At 34.2% G+C, this 22,632-nt stretch overlaps 3 protein-coding genes and 1 pseudogene across 3 annotated transcripts; 1 reads left to right on the forward strand and 3 right to left on the reverse strand.

Annotated features, from left to right (window-relative positions):
* Positions 1-1,221: 1,221 nt before the first annotated feature.
* Positions 1,222-3,524, forward strand: LOC145167343 (uncharacterized). The gene is made up of 2 exons (XM_079086520.1): positions 1,222-2,441; positions 3,281-3,524. The coding sequence occupies exon 1, from the start codon at positions 1,420-1,422 to the stop codon at positions 2,371-2,373; it is 954 nt and encodes a 317-aa protein (XP_078942646.1). The 5' UTR covers positions 1,222-1,419; the 3' UTR covers positions 2,374-2,441; positions 3,281-3,524.
* Positions 3,525-5,946: 2,422 nt separating this feature from the next.
* On the reverse strand, positions 5,947-7,535 carry LOC145167344 (peroxisomal 2,4-dienoyl-CoA reductase [(3E)-enoyl-CoA-producing]-like). The gene is made up of 5 exons (XM_079086521.1): positions 7,225-7,535; positions 6,988-7,147; positions 6,759-6,901; positions 6,453-6,675; positions 5,947-6,280 (listed from the first exon to the last, which is right to left on the reverse strand). Exons 1-5 carry the CDS (start codon positions 7,408-7,410, stop codon positions 6,126-6,128), a joined length of 867 nt encoding a protein of 288 aa, XP_078942647.1. The 5' UTR covers positions 7,411-7,535; the 3' UTR covers positions 5,947-6,125.
* Positions 7,536-19,630: 12,095 nt separating this feature from the next.
* LOC145164715 (uncharacterized) lies at positions 19,631-21,085 on the reverse strand (annotated as a pseudogene).
* Positions 21,086-21,264: 179 nt separating this feature from the next.
* Positions 21,265-22,432, reverse strand: LOC145164716 (uncharacterized). The gene is made up of 3 exons (XM_079083415.1): positions 21,892-22,432; positions 21,355-21,765; positions 21,265-21,278 (listed from the first exon to the last, which is right to left on the reverse strand). Exons 1-3 carry the CDS (start codon positions 22,430-22,432, stop codon positions 21,265-21,267), a joined length of 966 nt encoding a protein of 321 aa, XP_078939541.1.
* Positions 22,433-22,632: the final 200 nt, after the last annotated feature.

Genomic DNA, 22,632 nt, shown 5'->3' on the forward strand with positions numbered 1-22,632 from the left:
CCCTCGTATAATTGTAAAAGTTTATAAAAGAATATGAAATTTATATCTATGTAATACCTTATTATATGTAAAAGAAAATATTACAACATGTGCCCTCACATGTTTAATTATTGATCGTTAATCGAATCAAGACTAGGCCTCATTCATGAAGCCATAGGCAAATGTATTGAGAAACCCCACAATTCTATCTAGTTACTTTTGATTAAAAACATACCGAACTAAATTCATTAATTCGTGCAAAAAAGTCTGAAATATCACTTTCCCATTTTACCCTTTGGCTATAAAACATAATTAAAGAGCTTAAATTATTTAACCAACATTATCAACATTCAATAGTGTCTAAACTATATTCCTTTGAAGCCCAAGAGTTTTACTTGATCACACTACGACTCGAAATCCTAAAATAATAAACGTTTCGAAACTAGATGTTATAGTGAGTTTGAGTGTCAAAATTAACACATGAGAATATGTATAGGTTTGTGAGTAAGTATGGTTATGTAGATTTAATAATAATAAAAAAAACATTCAATTTTTTCTTAAAATAAAAAACTTCAATGTATTTTAGAATTTAGATAGTATTATATAATAAAAACACATAAAAAAACTAGCGTATATGAAAATAAAACAAAAACCTAAACTAATTTAATCATGTAAGAATTTAGAGATGATTAATTTTAAAAAACAATAAATTTTATTATCAGTCTATATTATAATAAATAAATAAAATCCTGAAAAAAATAATAATTTAATATCAAAGAAAAGCGTTAAAAAATAAATTAAATTACAACATAAGATATTATAAACAAAAAACATTAAAAAAAATTGTCTTCAAACGAATCGTAAAAAAACCTTGTATTTAAACAAAACTTAAAAAAACATTGTAATTGAACAAAACGTAAAAAAACAAAAACATAAAAAATTAATATAATGATAATAATTTAAATAAAAATATAAAAGAAAATAATAATTATATTTTTTATTTGTATTTTAAATAAAAAAAAGTAAAAAAAACTTATATATTAATTAATCTCTTTAAAAAAACATGATTAATAAAGTTTTATTTTTTTTAAAGAGATTAATTAATATATAATAAAGTTTTGATTGAATGATTGTTTTTTTTTAAGAGTTGAATGGTTCTTTTAAGAAACCTAAATAGATAAATACAGAAATAAATCAATAATGAATTAGTGATTGTAAATTTTGTTCCTGTGAAACAAAAGTTTTTGGAAAATTAGGAAGGGCAAAAAATTGATTCTCTCCCCTCTTTGTTTGAGATGAAATAAAAGTAAGAAAAGGCTTGCGGAAAGGCACCGCCTTCTTCCTCCATCTCAGGCACCTTCCATTTCCCTCTCATACTCAACCCCAACCCCAGATCCACTTTTTATCTTACAGATTTCAACAAAATTACATCAATCCGCCATGGATCTACATCAAGAAGAGCTCCAATTCCTCTCTGCTTCCGATATTCTCAAAGAATCAATCGCCATCCCCAAACAATCCCCTCAAACCTTTTACCTCATCACCCTAACCCTAATTTTCCCATTATCATTCGCTATTTTAGCTCATTCTCTCTTCACCCACCCTTTAATCACCCAAATCCAGGATCCATATGGCTCCCACACCTCCCAATGGACTAAACTCCTCGTCTTTCAATTTTGTTACCTCATCTTCCTCTTCGTTTTCTCCCTCCTTTCCACCGCCGCCGTCGTCTTCACCGTCGCCTCCTTGTACACCTCCAAACCCGTCTCCTTCTCCTACACAATGTCCGCGATCCCCTCCGTCTTCAAACGCCTCTTCATCACCTTCCTATGGGTGGGTCTCACCATGGTAGCTTACAACATTGTGTTTCTCGGGTTTATTGTTCTGTTGATCATCGCAATCGATACACAGAACTTGGTTTTGTTCTTCTTCTCTCTGATTATCGTCTTCCTGTTGTTCCTCGTTGTGCATGTCTACATCACTGCACTCTGGCACTTAGCAAGTGTGATTTCTGTTCTTGAGCCTGTTTATGGCTTCGCCGCCATGAAAAAGAGCTTCGAGATTCTCAAAGGAAGGGCTCGCATGGCGTCTGTTCTTGTTTTCGGGTATTTCGTCATATGTGGGGCGATTAATGGACTATTTGGATCAATTGTCGTCCATGGTGGGGAGTATTATTACGGGGTTTTCTCGAGGATCGTGGTCGGTGGATTCTTGGTCGGTGTTCTTGTGATTGTGAACCTGGTGGGATTACTGGTTCAGAGTGTGTTTTACTATGTGTGCAAGAGCTATCATCATCAAGAGATCGATAAGAATGCTTTGTATGATCATTTGGGTGGATATCTTGGAGAGTATGTGCCTCTTAAAAGCAGCATTCAGATGGAGAATTTGGAATAATAATGAATCAGTATCAGTAATTACACTGAATCTTTGTTTGTACTTGTTGTGTATCACCAACGAAAAAGGTTTGAGATTTTCTTTTTTGTAAATTTGGATACTTTGTTATCAGTATGACTTTTAATTTCAATCCTTTTTTTAACCCATCTTAAAAAACCTATCTGGAATAATCATTGGATATAGATTGGCCATTAAATTTGTCATTAATCTTGTTTTATGTTGGATTCCTGTTATATAATCAAATGCTTATTGATGAAAGCTCAATAAAACCCCTCAAATGCCCACTAAGATTACCTTAATTAATTGCGATATTTGTCTTGTGTTTGTTTGGGTATGTATGTATTAAGGTTTATGTAAGAATATGGATAGAAAGTGAGAATTGTAAAGAGCATTTATAAAGGTTTTCGAGTTATTTAATGACTTAATTTTTGTCTCATATCTCTGCAACTTTATTTTATATCTACCAAAATCTCCTTTATCAACTTTTTCAAAAACCTTTTACTTTTATCATATTAGATTGGGTTAATAGTAAGCAATTTGTTCTTCAGATCATTTATCTTTTAATTGTGTCAAATATGTCACTAAACTTTTTTTTCCAGTTCAATTGAGATAGATTTTAAATAATTATATGTGTCGTCCACCGGTGACACATAATTTGTTCATTTAGCCCTACTGATATTGCTTCTATTACGGCATCAGATAAAAATGCAATCTAATGGCATAATGACAACCTATAAAAAGTCCAGTGACATACTATTAAATATATTTATAAAAAACACATTATGTATTATTATAACCTTTAAGATTTTGAACATTGGGGATAGTTATGTATTTTTATTATATTTTGGGGTTGGTTTGGTTGTTTTACATTCTTTTATGCAAATCGTACAAATAATTTTAATGGCAGTGGGAGCATAGTGAATGAGCAGGTCAGCAGGTGTTCTACAACATTTGAGAAGCTAATTCCATGAAGATGCTTGTCGGGGTACACCTCTAGTTTATTGAATAGGATTAAAGGGGGAATCCGAAAATCCGATTTGATATCTTGTTTTTTCCGATTAAGATTGTAAATTTCAAAAAATTGGGATATTTTTTAAATTGGAATTCAAAAATACTAAATTATTAATTAAATGTATATATTTTGCTTTGCATTTGAACTGCACTTAAATTAGTTATCGGTCATTATGTTTCTTTCGTAATTACTTTGTATAAATTTACTGCACTTAAATTAGTTATTGGTCATTATGTTTCTTTCGTAATTACTTTGTATAAATTTATAGGTGTTTATGACTTCTTGCAGGATGTGGTCATATATATATTTCCTTTATTAAACATATATTAAATTGGTTCAGTGTTGTAATAAGATGAATAGATGGAGCTTTAACTTATTTACTATGGTTAAGATACTTTCTGAATTGTCTTTGTTTGGATATGTATGAATGTATCATGTGACATGTGCGGGATGTACATCCACTATTTGCTAGTTACGTGAATGAACACCAGAAAAATGATGAAAGGAATCAGGTGCTGCTTCAGCTTCAACTAAGGGAGGAATGAAATTAATGAATTTGTTGAGTGTTGACGACATTGAAACGGAAAAAATTCTTATTATATGGAGTAAAATACTAAAACCGTCTATGTGGTTTGGTACTTACGGTTTCTATTTATTTATTTATTTTTTTGCGCTTGGATAGATCTTGTTCAAAGTTTTAAAAACTGATTCCAACCGGACAAAAACCAGGTTGAACCGGGAACCAGAGAATAGAGAATAGAGCAGTTTAACTACAACCAGTTTTATATTTATTTTTGAACCGGAATGAACCAGCCGGTTTTTACAAAAACCAGATTGAACCGGTTAAATTGAATAAAAACACATGAAAAAAAACATTTTCATAATAAACTTGGTGGTCTGTTTCACATCTATTTATATTTTTCTAAATAAAAATATATGGTAAATATTATGAAGTATTTTGATGCATTTGTATTCATCTAAAAATATATTTTGTTTCGGTATTATACTTTATTTTTCTTTTTAATGTATTTGGTTTGATGTAAAACTTGTGGTTATGTGTTTTTAATGTATTTGGATTAATCCATGAACTTGTTTTTATATGTATTTTTAATGTTTGAACTTGTGGACGTCAAATTCTTTATTTATGTATGTATGTATGTATGTATATGCATGACAAAAAAAAAGATGAGAATTATAGAAACCGGTTGATCCGACGCTCGAACTGGTTAAACCGGGAACCGGTCACTATTTCAATTCAACTAAAAAACTGGTTTTTAAAACATTGGTTTTGTTGTGTTTTTCGTCCCTTATAAATATAAAAAAACAATGTTACATTGATTTATTTTATTTGTAATTTATTCTTTATTTATTACTATAATTCATTGTTTAGAAAAAATAAAAAAGGCTCTAACACACCACCTCCCTCTACCTATATTCCTCCCACCATCGAAAAACATCGGCCTGTGTCTCTCTTCTTCCTAAACCACCTCCTTCCGCCTCTCCTCCTCCCTCCTGAAGCACTTGAACCACATCTCTCCATTGAAATCGTTGCCTTCTCTGGTCAGGTTATCTTCTCCGTCGAAAAGCTATGGTCCGAATATAAAGAAAAATGTGTATTTTCTTTAACTAATAAATAATAAATATAAAAAAAGCAATATGTAAACGCAACAAAATCATAACATGAGAACGGTCCGAATGTAAAGAAAAGTAATAAAGGTACCAAATCCGCAATTTTAACCAAACTACCGGGACTATTTTAGTTTTTACTCGATTATATATGTTAATCCATATACAAATTATATTGCATGCTTTTCCAATTTTTAATACTTGAGTTTATATTTAGTTGGTTCTTGATATTAAAGATAATGAATTTAGGATATCCGTATTTAATATTCGTATATGAAAATTCAGATAAATATTCGAATACCCAAAATCTACTATCCGAATTTAACGTAACCAAATTTCGGATACCAGACAAATTCAAATATCCATTTTGAACACCCTATACATTGTTAGTATTTTAGATAATGTGTTTTGAAAACCATCATTTTGAAAATAATATAAAATTTTGATGATTGTGGGTATGTTTGACAGCAAAACTTTTACCTTTAGCTTATTTTATTTTTATATATATATAAAAATAATAAAAAAAAATATAATAAAACTTCAATTTTTTTTTTTGAGCTTTTAGCTTATGTTTTATGATATTTTATATCTTTCAAAAAAGTTCGGCTATTTATGCTTGCCATATACTTATACACAGGTAAAATAATTTTGTCATCTAACCATTAACCATGGGTTCAAAAAAAGAAAAATAGTTTTATCAAACATACACTATATGACTATATGATGTGATAGAGAGGTAGTAGAAACTATCTTTCACATCAACTAAGAATCAAATCAAATACAAGTTCATAAAATTATGCATTTTTAGAAAGATCATCCAACCAAAACTACTTTAACTTTTAATTCCATATCATTTATATACATCCAATACGATATCTATATATCATTTAATAGAATTTATCTGTTAGGATCATATAAGTTACTAATGAACGAAATTGATCCCAAAATCATAATATTATATTTAAATCAACCTTCATAGTTCCACTTATAGTAAATCGCAGAACATAACAAGTCAAAGGTAGACTAGACATACGAAACTAAAAGTGTAAAACAAATAATAAAAACCCAATCAATTACATGGATGTGACACTAAAGGGAGTTGCAGAATTTGACCTTAAAGTTTGCTCTTTGGAACACCAACAGGGGCATCTCTAGACCTCTTTTCTACGACCTTTGAAAGTTGTCTTACGGCCTCTTTTGGCAAATCTCGTGGCTTGCTCAGCCATATTCCACCATCAACCACCAATGTTGTCCCGTTTACATAATTACCTTCAAACATTCATTACCATACTTTTTCTCAATTTCACGCAAAATGCTAAAACTCATAATTCTATTGATACATTTTGTTTTTCTAGTAAAAGGGTTGTTTTATGTGTCAAACCCGTTCTCAAATAACTATTGACAAAACATCGAACACCTAGAGTGCATATGGCTAACTGACCTGCATTGGATGCAAGATAGAGAGCAGCCATGGCGATATCCCATTTCTTCCCCATCCTGTATAAAGCAGATGCTTCTTGTTTCTTGCGCCTGACATCCTCAGGTAAGAGCTTGGTAACACCAGCAGTGTCATCAATGGGACCTGGTGCAATCCCGTTAACTCTGATTCCATAATCAGTTCCCCATTCTAACGCCAGGCTCCTTGTAAGGCTATCTACAGCTGCCTGTTACAATGAAAAAACAAGATATCAAGATTAACAGGTTTGATCTTGCATTTCCGTAACAATTTAAGGGTAATTCACGAGACCTTAGCAGCAGAGACATGGATCTGATACCAACTTGCTGTATAATGCAAAGTTGCACTTATGTTTATGATTACTCCCCCTTTCTTCAGATACCTGAGAGCTTCATGACACATTGTGAATGTCCCAACTGCATCTATATCTATCACTGCAATCACCAGAAGTTTAAACTTTAAATAATGGTATATAAGTTACAGAAATCCGTAATTTTAGATCGTCTGATCTTAATCGTACCTGTTCGGAAACCATTAGGCGATAAATCCTCGGAAGGGACAAGAAAGTTTCCAGCCGCCGAATTTACGAGGATGTCAAGCTTGCCGAACTGCTTAATCGTTGTCTCTATAACTCGAGCAGCGTCCTCTTTATTCCGAACATCTCCTTCAACCCCAATAGCCTAAAACGAATAGTTGAAATTACGTTTCAGAATTTTAAAGTGAAGTCGAAGATACAGAGAGAGGAATAGGGTTTTACGTGAATGCCGAGGGATTGAAGAGCAGAAACCGCGGAATCAAGGACGTGTTTACGACGACCCATGATGGCGATGGAAGCTCCATGTTTACCCAATTCTGCAGCGATTTCAAATCCGATTCCAGATCCACCGCCGGTCAACAGCCCCACTTTCCCTTTCAGTATATCTCCCTTGAATGGGGACTCCATTGTTTCTTCGGAATGGTAGTTGAATTGGGATTGAAAGAATTGAATTTGATTGTGAATGGAGGAGTCACCATCGGAACAGTCGGTTGGCCGGCTGCTTCAGAAATATGCTTCTTTTCGATTCCCAATTTTGTTTTATATCGACGGGCATCGGAATTCAATGGAGATTCGATTTAGATCCTTCCCTCGCCAACATCTGGACAAGTAGCATCAAACTATCAGTTGTATATTTACGAACCGATCCAATTCCATCCGAATGCGGAACCAAAAAAACCAAATATAATAACCGAAAATAAAACCAAACCGATCCAAATCGATCCGAATGAAGAACCAAAAATAACAAAATATAATAACCGAAAACAAAACCGAACCGACCCAATTCGATCCGAATGCATAACCAAAAATAACAAAATATAATAACCGAAATACTGGTTCGATTCCGGTCCCGTTTGGGTTCCTAAACTGCAAAGAACCGAATTTATTAAGTACCGTGCTCTTTTTGCATTTTGAGGTGACATTTTCTTATTATCAACGGATTTAATTTACCATTCCAAATTACAATGAGATATCTATACAAAAACAAATTCTACAACCTTAATAACCTCTCTTTAGAGCTATGTAATAGAGTTACTTCTTAACCGATTCAACTATTTTTTGAGCCAAAATTGTAGCCAAAACAGAGGACTACAACCTGAGAAAAAAGATCGGGATTAAGCTAATCCTTGAGCTCGTGTGAAGGAGTTATGACCATTCATAGTTGAGCGAAAATTATAATCAATGCTGAAAAAAAAATATTGGGTAAATGTCATTGTAGCCCTATGAAGTTTCACCTTTTGGTTTAAATGGTCCCTTTCGTTTTTTTTTTCTTTTTTTTTTTTGGCATTTAAGGGGTACGTAGTGTAGTTTTACATATTATTAATACCATTCTATAGAAAGCGAAGGGGTCAGGCGGTTAACCCCATCCTAGTCAGGGGGTATGAAGGTCGGTCTTCATCAATAAATGACCTTTTGACCTACTTAACCCTTTTGTAAATGACATATTCACTCGTCACTATCTTCTTCCCCTTTCTTCTTCTTTTACTGTCTCTCTCCAAATCGTTGCTATGAGTATATGAAGGTCGGTCTTCATTTTGCTGGCATTTTTACTAGGTACCCCGCAATAAGTTACTCAGATGGAGCGGAGCAACGCTTTGAAGATGTCGATTTTGCAGGAATGGACTTGAAGGAATTTCTACTATTTTTTAAAAGATTCGCAAACGAGGAATGTGTGAATGTGTACTTTTGCATGCCCAATATAGAATATCCTGATGGATTGAGGATAATAGCCATTGAGAAAGACTATCAGGAGTTGATTCAAGTAGGGTACGACAGCGGATGTGTAATCCAAGTATACATGGATCATCTTGGTATCAATGTCCATCAATGGATAGTGGATGACCAAGCTGGAGTATGCAGTCTTGAAGACAAGCAGTCGGGTGTAGGGGGAATAATGAGGAGTTACATAGCATGGGAGCTTTTCAGAACGACACTGATGACTTGCAAGGTAATGTACATGATGACCTTGGACATGTTGATTCCACTCTTATGAATAACACCATAAATGATGTTTTCTTTGAGCAAGCTATGCCGCAAGGTGCAGTCAATCTCATCAAGTCCTCCTCATGAGGACGCTTATTTTCGTATGGACGATAATGACATCATTGTTGAGGAAGTAACTGTTGGGTTTTGAGCATTCTAACACTCCTAAGTGTACATGCAACCCTAAATACCTTGGATCTATGTTTTCTCTATTATACATACAATTATGAACATCCAAGGTATTATCCTAATCTAGCATACAAAATAATAAATATAACAAGATAGAATACATACCTCTTTGATGTAGAATGTCTTCATAAAGCTTGAGTGCCTAGTGCCCCAAGTGTGACACCTCAAATGGTTCACACAACACCAAATACACTTGGAATAACTTGAGAGAAACTTGAACACTCCTTGAAATCGTCTAGCCCTCACACTCACACATTAGTGCACGATTTCTTGAGCCATGGGATTCTTTTATATGGTGGCTATTAGGGTTACACCATGTAACTCATAACTTTACCCATTCCTTATGCTCCATGGATTTTAACCTCCATGGAGTATCCATGGGTCACCCCATGGACTTAGTCCAACATAAGGAATCTTGGATCACAAGCCCACATATATAAGAATGAATGATTTACACAATCAACCCATATATTTAATTAGTCTCCTTTTGATCACTTAATTAATTCTAAATTAATTCTTGATCAATACTAATTAAATAACCTTATTAATATATTAGAACTTATAATATATTAACCAACCTTAAGTGTTATTTCTCTCATTATAGTCTATCCAAATGCATGATGCCATGCAACCCAAATGGACCATGCCGGGTCGGGTCAAGTCTTACCAATTATAGTTATGGACTTAGACATTAATCCAACAGTCTCCCACTTGGATAAGTCTAAAACTATTATTGCGTATGACTTCAGGAACCGATCAGCAATCGTAGCTCTCAAAAGCTTCTGTCGAACTCTGACCTTGTCGATGAACTCTGACCTTTGTCAATGACTTGTCTATTAGATAAGGGATCATATATTCCTCCATTCTAGATATCATATGGACTGAGACATGGATTATCAATCATTCTCTCTGTCCATTTGTTGTTTCCCGATTTCCGATTCATGATGACTGACTGATTGAACAAATCAAATCAGTCCTGGCTTGGCCAAGCACTCACATGTATCATCTTTAAATCATCGAGGGGCCCACAGATATCGCTTTTATCCCGAAGGTAAAAGGAATGGATAAACTTCGACTCATATGGATTGTTCTACTACTTGTTGAATCATACACAAAGGTACGTTTTATAATATCGAGTTACCAATGCGTTTTCGTGCAATCAATGTATAACCAACTCATAGTAACAACTCATATCTCTAGGTTTTAAGAATATAAGATATTATCGTCTCATGATCACTCGTGATAAAATCCATGAAGTGATTCAAATGAGCGTGGGTTGAATCCAATACTCAGAACTTATGAGCACTCATGAGTGTTGTAGCACCACTTTGTCCACCAACTTGGACCTCTACAAACCAACCCATTACAGTCTTGATTCATATCTACTTCCAACAAATGACCGACTGTGGATGGTTTGAATAACTTAATCATCCAGGAAGAGCGACTTAGTTATTCTGGAAGTCAAAACATGCAAAGTGAAACACAAGAATAAATGAATCAAATATGGTATCAAACCCTATGAATATAAATAAACACTTTTATTTATCACCATACTGATTACTCATTATTCATTGTTTCGGTTTTATCAACTTTATACTTGAATTAAAAACACTAGTTGTCCCATGCTCCAAGCATGTACACTATGTTTTTCTTAAACAATAGCTTTACCATACACCAAGTATGCACTCTATGTTTGTCTATGATCCTTACTTTGTGAAATAAACCAATTGAACATGATTTCAATGATTCTAATTTCACACTCCCAAATCCTTATCGAAAAATGTGAGAATTTCAAATTCCTATCATTTATCGAAATCTGTTTAGATTTTAAACTTATATGCACTGACCCTCCTGTAATGAATATGTACAAAGTCACAAAGACTTGTCAACAGTCATTATAAGGTATTCCAATGGAGATCAACTCCATGGAAACTAAGTCTCATATTCAAAGTACATTGCTTTGGACATGCTTCTTGCATTAAGTTTTCTAATCTTACATAGATAACTTCCACCTATGGAGACAACTCCATATTCTCATTTTGACTATCACTTCTGAATAAGAGATGCCTCTTTTCAGAATATGTCAATATGGTCCTTCCAAAATTAGCACTATACTTCCAACTGTCCCTGAGCAACCAATCTTTGGTAAACCTCAGATTGTCCTCGACAATTGCTTAATCATTTTAGTCATATTCAATTCTAGACCTTTTCCCTTCTTAATGCCTTTGGGCATTTGGAAAAATTTAGAAATGACAAATATTATAGCACATGCAATCGATCCTGTACCCAAAGCAAATGGTACACGATTCATGATGTCTCACATAAAGACATGATTCTAGACCAGTCTTTTGCTACAATATTTTATTTGCCATGTTTTCAAAATTTGACTATGAAGAGGGATGCCGTAATCATAATCGAATTTTGAGAACGCAATATATAGAATTTCCTTAAGTTGAACCAATCCAACATGAAATTCATATATATATTCTTGACTAAAGATGATTAAGGTCTCAATCTAAGACTTTAGAACTGAAATGAAGTATATCCTCTCCCTTAATTATAGCAAAACAACTTTTTCAATTCCTGCAGCCTCACGAATTGAAACTTTTGTTTTCTATAATTAACATTGCTAACTTGCAACACTAACAATAATTATCATGCTCCCACTAACATGATGATTATTAGCATAACACTTATGCTCCCACTAGCTTTGACATGTACTCAGAAATCAACTGGACTTCTAGAAATCAATACTTTATTGACTTTCTTACCAAAGTTCAGATTTCTGATACGAGATGCTTTGATAAAACTTTATCAAAATCATACACCTTTCCTTAGATAGCATGCATGTGTGTCTAAACAATTTCAGAACTATGAAAATGGATGCCGTAATCATAGTCTCAATTGTTTAGACCTTTTGCCATCTGCTTCAAATCTACTTGGTGGAAGTGTTTCCTCACCATCATTTTCATGAATCGGAAAGAAACCTTATGACCCTTAGATTTTATGGTGTATGTGTTCTTATCCATGTGAATCGTCAAAACCATAGTCACAAGACAAGGATAATGACAAATCCAAACTCATATTGATTAAACTTGTGCAATCTTAAATTCTTGCCATTTGGCAGCTCAGGTGCCTGCCATTGCTTCCAAGTAGTTGTGCAACCAATTGAGAACTCTCAGAACTCCTATGCAAAGCCAACTTGAATAGGCACAAAAATTTCAACACGATAGGTTATAAACCTCAAGTCGTGTGCTAGTAAAGGACTTTAGGTTTTATTCTTGATTAAGTCTTGAAACTTTCAAGAGCTTTAAGACTCCCACTGTCCTCTTGACATATAAGACTCCCTTGTCAAATATTCAAGAGATAGTGCGGATTCTTTATCAAGACTAACACTTTACACAATTGGCCTAAGTTGGTCTCTGTTTTATCCAAAACATCACAACTTACCAATTTCAAATGTACAAGAGTAGATAACCTTTTACTCTTACATTTGACTAGTGTTAACAAACCCTCTTTAAGATATGTCACTCAAGTTACAATCTTGGAGTATGACTCTAAGAATTGTTTTGGAACGAAGTATGACTCATCTTTTTTTATTTAACCATTTCAACAATTCATGACTCCTCTTCTTAGTCATAAGAATGCACTAAGATGACTTTAGAGGACCAATTGTGATATGGTATCTTAACCATTAAGATGATCATAAACATGATACTAAAGTACTCTCCCATCTTTTCAGATTTGAGAAACTTTTATCTTTCTGCCACACTTTGATTCTTCTTATTCGTTCTGTCTCACATTGAAACTTCTCCAATGCTACAGACTTATACTTAAACTTATAAGTATACCCATATTTACTGAACTTAAGTAAATCATGACGAATAGTCTTCTTGATCTTTTGTGGTGGACTTGACCAGTGCACAAGAATGTGTACTCGATCCCTTAGTCCTTTCCTTATTCACATAAGGAATTAGTCTTAATTTTCCAAGCTGAAAGTTCTCATTCATCATACTATAGAACTTGCATGATTCCAAGTTTCGGTCCAATTGAACCTTGGGTGATGAGAATCTTTCCTTATTTGGTAATATTAGACACTACCACAACCGAAAGAATCAAATCCATTTTTCCAATATTGCTATCAATGGAATCTTATAAGCAACAACTTTTCAAAATGCCATTGTAAGGATACTTAAAATAAATAAAATCAAAACCTTTTTCTTTTATTTTAAAACTTTGCGGAAAAACTTATCCTTACAATCCATATGAAAACCTTGTTGTTATCTATTCCTAAGCAATATAAATATCATAACTCTTAAGTAATAGCCCAAAATTCTGATCACCGAACCATGCGATTGAAATCCATCTTCGCGATCAGAATCAGCATGTACTTAATAGAGTTAGACAATGGACTTTACCTGAAGTAGAGCCAAACTTATTGACTTTAACATCCTTAGGTAAATTTGGCAGCTTCGTAACCAATGCCCCTTCCTTTGGCAATAGTTACCTATGGACCCTTGATAATGGGACTATCTCAGACTTCGCCTCTCTCTTTACCATTGGGTCAACCGAGTTGACTATGGCCGATCCCTTTCCATTGGGAAGAGAGAGCTTTACTGGATATCCAATGTCATCATTGTCAATGTCCATAGCGTTTTAGGAAGTTGATCTTAGCAAATAGATAAGATCATTAAGGGTCTTGTCTTAGTCTGTTTCATAGGATTCCCAAAAGAACTCACTATGTGACTTAGAAAGTAGTTGAGCCACCAACTTTCTCAAGACTTTGACACCCAACTCTCCCGGCTTGTCAATATGTGACTACATCTCCAAGATGTGATCACACCTAGACCTTGCCTTGCCAATAGGGCTTGAGTGACCTTAAACTTTTTAGGAACTTGTGGGTTAAGGAGAATAATTGGAGGAGGTGAAAGAAGTATGATATCCATGGGACATCATCTTCATTTAGGAAAGCTTGTTTCAAGAGATTTGGGAAGATCATAAATGTCTAGACCAGACATCTTTTTGGGAGATATTCAAGATAGTTGATTTAAAGTCCTTAATATGACACCCAATATGAAATATTAAGGCTAGGACCCAACAAACTATTTTATAACTTAGAAGAGGGATGCCGTAATCCAAGCTATAAAATATTTGAAGGTAGGTGAATGACGATTCACCAATTTCCACCATGAAAAACGAAATAATTTATTAGGTTTTAATTGGATTTGAAAGTCCTAGATCTTTGAGATTCATTGAACAGTTCAAAGGCATGTTTCAATCTCGAGTGTGCCCTTCAGGTTTTGTGACTGGGATGTCGAGGATCACAAAACAAGGTGTGAATAACCATGCAAATATACTTGGTACCCTTAATATTTACCCCTTAATCAGTGTGCCGGTTAACCACACACGCTCCACCGATACTATGATAAATATTAAGTTGCCCTTTGCCTACCTTGTTAAGTCCAGGTTAGTGTGCCGGTTAACCACACACGCTCCACTAACGACTTAAGCAAAGTGCAAAGTGTAATTTCATGGGTTAGCACCAAATTCACATTTTCCTAAGTAACTAAGATTGGGTATTAATAAGAGTTTAGTTACTTAGTATTTATCATTAATACTTTTAATGAAAGGAGAATTATAGTCCTTGTCCTACCCGTTCGGCTAACGACCCTCCACCAGTCAAGGAAGCGGTGGGTGAGAGTGGACACCCATTAAACTGCCATTTTATAGGCAGTAACCTTATACCCCCTTATAGACCAGCTTCGTGAATGAGGCCTACTAACGGTAAGACTGACTTTACTCTTATACATATATATAAATATTATTAACTTATAATATTATAAAGTATAAGGGTTGAATTTTAACTTTTAAAATTCTAAGGGCTAACTTGGAATTAAAGTATTCATAAGTGAAAACTTTTCAAATTCCAAAACTTGAGGGCAAGTTTTGAAACTATTCAAAACTAATTAATTCCATAACTTATGAGTTTAAAGTAGTTTTAATTAAAAAAAAAAAAACTCTTCAAGTTCCATAACTTGAGGACAAGTTATGGAAGACTTTAAACTAATTAATAAAAAAAATAACTTTTTTTTATTGTAACTTATGGAACTAATTAAGGTTACACTTTTTTTTTTTAATTTAATGAAGAGACTCTTGAACCTCCATAACTTGAGGACAAGTTATGGAGTCATAAAACCATTTAATTAGAACTAGACTCTTCATTTTGTAACCTTTGCCAACTTTTATGAGTTTTATGATTCTTAAATGTGACTTTTCATATAACTTGAGGACAAGTTACAAAAACACACTTTGGAATCAACTCTTAGATTAAAATGGATTGAAAACAACTATTTCACACAACTTTTCTATTAATCTAAGAACCTCATAAGAACAAGATAATTCAAATCATCAATCTTCAAGAAATTAGCATGAACATACAAACTAATACAAATTTTGAAATTATGACAATTATCTTAGAAATTGGATTAGCATGAACATTACCACATCAAAAACAAGTTTATAAGTCCAAAAACATCTTAGGGTAATGTTCCTAGTCCAATTCCGGCCAAAACAATCGAATATATGCATCCAACTCGATTTTTCAGCTACTTTTGCAAGTATAACAAGAAAACAAGCCTAGTCTCTGATACCACTGTTGGGTTTTGAGCATTCTAACACTCCTAAGTGTACATGCAACCCTAAATACCTTGGATCTATGTTTTCTCTATTATACATACAATTATGAACATCCAAGGTATTATCCTAATCTAGCATACAAAATAATGAATATAACAAGATAGAATACATACCTCTTTGATGTAGAATGTCTTCATAAAGCTTGAGTGCCTAGTGCCCCAAGTGTGACACCTCAAATGGTTCACACAACACCAAATACACTTGGAATAACTTGAGAGAAACTTGAACACTCCTTGAAATCGTCTAGCCCTCACACTCACACATTAGTGCACGATTTCTTGAGCCATGGGATTCTTTTATATGGTGGCTATTAGGGTTACACCATGTAACTCATAACTTTACCCATTCCTTATGCTCCATGGATTTTAACCTCTATGGAGTATCCATGGGTCACCCCATGGACTTAGTCCAACATAAGGAATCTTGGATCATAAGCCCACATATATAAGAATGAATGATTTACACAATCAACCCATATATTTAATTAGTCTCCTTTTGATCACTTAATTAATTCCAAATTAATTCTTGATCAATACTAATTAAATAACCTTATTAATATATTAGAACTTATAATATATTAACCAACCTTAAGTGTTATTTCTCTCATTATAGTCTATCCAAATGCATGATGCCATGCAACCCAAATGGACCATGCCGGGTCGGGTCAAGTCTTACCAATTATAGTTATGGACTTAGACATTAATCCAACAGTGACAACTTATAATGAGAATGTTAACTGGAAAAAACAAAAACCTGTCCTAGGTATGAGATTTGAAAGTCCAAAACAGTTAAAAGATATGTTATGTAATTATGTTGTTGCTAATGGCTATCAGTTGTGCTACAAGAAAAATGATAGTAGGAGACTTTTAGTGAAATGTTGTTCTGGGCAGTGTAAGTTTAGACTTTGGGCCTCATGGATGAGTGAAGAACAATCTTTCCAGATTAAGTCACTCATAGATGGGCACAATTGTGTAAGAATTTTCAAATTGGGATCAATTGTTAGCTATGCTTGGATTGACAGCCACTTTACAACTGAGTTCTTAAATAAGAAAAAAATGAGTGTTAGGATGGTTAAGGAAGTGGTCAAACAAACTTTTGGAATATATGTGAGTATGGGACAGTGTAGGAGAGAAAAGAAACATGCCATTGAGCTAATTGATGGCACACTTGTTGAGCACTATTCAAAGCTTTGGTCTTATGGTGATGTCACACCCCCAAACCGGAACGGCGGAAACGTCCGGGGGAGGATGACTTCATATTAAGTATCACAACACATGCATCATAGTAATCAAAGTAACAACAACCATCGTATTGATAATATAATATTTACATTATGTTCAAAACATTACTTGAATAACATTAAAAGTACAACAAAAGTTAAGACGTAAAGCTCCGTCTTCGCAACACCTGAGAGGTACCTGTCTACTAACGTTCCTGAGAATACAAGTGGTTCGAAAAAGTGTCAACATTGAAGTTGGTGAGTTCATAAGTATTTTTTAGTAATAAAAAATATACTCTTTGTTCTTTGGAAAAGTTCGCCTGTTCCTCCAGAAAATCCTATATATTTTCTTTAGTAGAATGGTAACCACAATAGTTTCTTCTACAATTACTTAGTTTATACTAACTATATATAACCTAATATCGAACAGACAGTTGATTGTGTGAATCTGCCCTAAGCCCACAACCAAACAAGGAACAGGAAGTACGGCAGAAGTCACACATTCCACTACCTATCGTATATTATTTATATATAATTCTGATGTATAAACTAAGGAATTATAGAATTAACCATTAAAGGTCCTTTATCTTATACTAGTTTGACAATAAGCATTAAACCATTTGTAAATAAGTTCCTAGTTCCACTTACTCTATTGTAAAACATTGTTTTCAGTAATAATTGTTATTGTTTTCGGGAAAGTTCTATCGAAGACTGATTACCTTTAAAATAACGATGTTTACCATTGAAAATCCTATATTTTCTATAGAACCGATTTATAGTCTTAATCGTTCCAGGACCAAAAAGCACAAGTATAATTACTATACTTACTTTAATGATATCTAGTTTTGTTGATAAGTTAAACTGGCTGAAGACTTGTTTGCCCTGAAAACCTGATGCGACGATACTACCCTCCTATGATCAATTAATACATATGAGTTGTATATAACCGAGATCGAATAGACAGTTGAATGAGTGAATCTTCCCTAAGCCCACAACCAAACAAGGAACATGAAGTAAGGCGGAAGTCACACATTCCACTGTCTACCGGACATCAATTTTATCTAACCCTATTGTATATGCCGAGTAATCACATAGTTAGTATCTCTTGAGATTGTTTAAGAAAAAGTATATTACTACCTAAATATGTCGTTATTTTCTCCTTGTGAGTTCTTATGACCATACTAATTGATACGACGTGAATCGGACGCTAATATCGTTTATGACGTTTGTCACCCACAGACCTGCCGGTCGAACTGTAGCTAACAGTAGAGGTGAGGGATTGTCGGTCCCATATAGATCTATACACAAACTCACGCTCTCCCTCCAGGAGACTCTGGTTCGTAGAGGTAGACTTCCACTGGTACTTAGGTAAGTACACGAAGACATGTCTCACAAACTAGATCAACGACTTTACAAGTAATAACGCGAAAACCTTTTTATAAATAACAGGTAACATTGTAAAAAAATCCCTTTGTTCCATAAACTATATTTATCATAGTTTATAAGTTTATTTTCATGTTTTAACCTGGACTTTGTAAAATAGTTTATATAATCCATTAACTATACCTATTATAGTTTATAAGTTTATTTCCATGTTTTAACAAGTTTCTTGTTTAAATACATATTGATGGTAAGAAAAATATAATAAATAAATTATATTTTAAAACACAAAATTTTTGTGTTTTACTTGTATTCTCCCCCTAAAAACATTGAAAAAGCTTGGAAAAATATGGGGGTATGAACTCACCTTTTGTAAATTTCCGGTTGATGATACAGTGCAATATAGCTAAATCCACAAGTTAGCACTTGTGACAAAACTCGAATCCTAATTTATATTAATATCAAAATTAAGTATAAATTAGACGTTATAATAATGTTTAAAATGTTAAACACCACTTAATTATCGTAAGAAGACTTACGATAATACTTAGAATATCGTTTGTGTGTTTTTCATGTTCTTCGTGAAAACTAGTGCTTTTATGTGTTTTCGGCCCAATATAGGATGATTAGAAGGTGTTTGTAAGTTGCTTACAAGATCAAGGTATGATCCTCGCAAGATTCTAAGTTGAATTCAAGAGAATTTCACATGAAATTCAAGAAAGGAAGAAGTTTCTCATGTTCTTGAGGAGAGAGGAGGATTTTCGGTTGATGATACTTGAGAGAGGATCTTGAGTTTTCGGCTAAGAAGTGTAGAATGCTTGGTTTAAAAAAGCGTGTTGCGCTCCGTTGCGATTAGGTCCCGGAGACCGATGCGTGTTGCGAGATGCGATTGCGAGCGCATCACGTAGGTGTGGCGCACAAGTAGTAATTACTAAATATATAAGCAAAATTCATGTTTACCAATAACTAACTAAAACACCATAAACATTAAACATATCAAATGAAACCAAATTCCAAAATTCATGCCATATGCAAACTGAAAAGTGAAAACAAACCTGACAGTGATTAGTTAAAACTCAAAAAGCAAAATGCAGGTTTACCATACTCATGCAAAATGAAACTAAATCTAATTGTCATGCAAAATGAAACCAAATATAATCATCAAATGTCATCAATCCTCATCAAACCGAGCTCACAATCTACCTCCTCGACCTCGTCACAAGACAATCCAATATCTTCTTCTATCTCTTCATCCACCAACACAAGTCTACTAGGTTCAGGTGGTAGTGTATAAGGTGACTTTCTACTACATGCAGGTGGCCTACCATTTCCAGCAACACCTTTATCTTGTGCAGGTGGCCTACTAGTACTACTTCCAGCAACTCCTTTATCTTTCAAAGCTCCTCTTGTTGAATAGATAGGCTCATTTACCCCAGCTGCATCTTCTACAACATCCCAAGTCAAATCCTCACCCTCAAACACTATATTATCAGCTCCATTCTGCTCCATTGTTCCCAACAACCACTCATTGCTCTCATCTATTTCATTTAGAAGGATAGGATCAGACTTGTCATTTCTTTTGGATCGACGATTCAAGGAACGGTTGAATTTCACATAGACCATATCATTTAGTCTACTTTGTGCCAATCTATTCCGTTTTTTGGTGTGAAGCTACAATAATACAAAATACAATGAAAGAGTTAAATAATATTAGACATGTAACAATGTGTAAACAAATGAAAAGATAATAACATAAATCCAGGAACTTACGTGTTGAAAGACTCCTCAGTTTCTCTCACAGCTTGTAGCACTACATGTGAGGCTAAGGACTCGTACATCAAAGTTTTGCAAGTTAGGGGCTGAAGACCCAAAAGATATCCACCACTCAGCAGGTGCTTTTGACTTTCTTTGTCTTATTGCCATTGGAAAACCAAATAAACCTTGAGCACTTTGATATAAAGATAATTCTTCCATAATCTTGTCTTGGATACTCAAATCTGGTACCAATCGCTCGATGCATGCATATAATCCGGTCATAACTTCTTCACAAGATGTGTCAGCTTGGTTAGCATAAAAGATTTCTGGATTTAGGTAATGTCCAGCTGCATGCAAGGGGCGATGAAGTTGACATTGCCACCTGTCATCAATAAACTTAAAAGCTTTCTCATACTCCTTTTCTTTGTAGAGAAAGGATTTTGAGATAGTCTCCTTGGCTCGGTCCATTGCCTCATAAATATAACCCATAGCTGGCTTTTTCTCCCCGTCCACCATTCTAAGGACCTTAACAAGCGGTCCTGTCAACTTACGAGAATACAAAATATTTCTCCAAAATGTGTGTGATATGAAATATCCTTTAATCTTGATTGTTGTTGCATCGTTGGCCCACTTGCTTTTATTCCACTCTTTTGACAAAACCATTTTTCTTAAGTTGTCTTTTTGTTTGTGAAATTGTGATAAGGTGATGAATGATGTTGCAAACCTACAATTAATGCAACAATTGAATATTAGACACAACAAAAATAATGAATGGTTAATCAACTGTTAAGAGTCACAATTCAAAAACCTGGTTATAGCTGGTCTATGCAAGTTTCTTTGATTGGTAAAGTTCCTCATCATATTAACAATAGCAACATGGGTATATATGTACCCATTTGCCAACATACATTTCTTCAAAGAACTTTTCACTTGAAGGATGTTCTTTCCAATATCCTCTAACATAAGATCAATACAATGTGCTGCGCATGGAGTCCAGTAGAGGTGTGGTCTTTTGGCTTCCAGTAACTTCCCTACAAATTTCACAACAAATAAACTTGAAAATAAACAAATAATGAATAAAATAAAGAAAGTTAGACACTTAAACTTAGAATTAATTATCTATTATTTACCTGCTTTAACATAAGCAGATGTGTTATCTGTGATCACTTGTATAACATTGGACTCTCCCACCTCCTGAACCATGTCATCAAGAACACCAACCAACAAGTTTGCATCCTTTGAAACTTCTGACACATCCATGGATTTAACAAAAACAGATCCCCGTGGTGAATTAACTAAAAAGTTTATTATATCTTTTTGCACCACCGAATCGCGCCAACCATCCGACATTATTGAACAACCTTTTTGAGCCCACTCGGTCTTGTGGTCTACCATTTTTTCTTGAATTGTGGCTACTTCTTTTTTCAACAAGGGAACCCTTAACTCATACATGCTTGGGGGATTCATCCCAGGACCAAACAGTCCAATTGCTTTGCCCATGATATGAAAACTGTCATAGGTTGCAGCATTGAAAGGAATGGCTACACAATAAATCAACATATATAACATCAATAAATCAGAACATGTATATAACATCAATAAATCTGAACATGTATATTAACTTTAAGAAACAGAATAACAGAATATATAACTCTAAAAAACATTACCTGCATCATAAAACCATTTTGCTATTTCCCTGCGTGCTTTAGCCCGTAGTTCTTTCCGACACACGTCATTTATAGTTTGTTGTTTCCCTCCTTTCCCATCTTTTCTACCTTTAAGTGCATCTTCAGCTTTTGGAGTGAAAAACATATCCATCGGCCCTTTTTGTTTTGGTTTCTTTCTGGGTGGTTGCTTGCTGCTACCTTCACCCCTTTTTCCTGTTACTTCAACACAATCTTCCTCTTCTCCGTCTCCATAATAATCATCAAAGTCTTGCATTCTTGATACCATTTGAATGCTCTCCTTCATTTGTTGTTTCTGTTTCATATAATCCCTGACCTCTTTTCGAATATGATCTGGACATTTTTGGCATGCAAGAACATTTGTAAAACCTCCAGCAAGGTGCTCTTTCATACGGCTTGCACCTCCCTTGGTGACTTTAGAACAGAAGTTGCAAGTGAAATTATTTCTGTTCATAGGGTTTTTCACACTGTACTTTCTTGCAGGATCAATGTTGTGGTCCAACGAATCATTGTTAGCAGCCATGATTGTCAACACTTAAGAGAAGAGAATGTTAAGACTTAAGAGAAGAAGAGAATGTTGAGCACTGTTAGTGACTTAGTGCTAACTATGAAACGTGGGATCAATAAATAAGAGGGTGGATCAAGGGAAAATGAAGAGGTTACTCATCGATAATGACAGAGAGAAGAAAAAGTTTGTCGTGTGATCATGATGTTGTGGCTGTT

The sequence above is a fragment of the Lactuca virosa genome, chromosome 3 (assembly GCF_052849685.1).
Source record: "Lactuca virosa cultivar CGN04683 chromosome 3, Lactuca_virosa_CGN04683_v6, whole genome shotgun sequence".
Classification (NCBI taxonomy): Eukaryota; Viridiplantae; Streptophyta; class Magnoliopsida; order Asterales; family Asteraceae; genus Lactuca; species Lactuca virosa.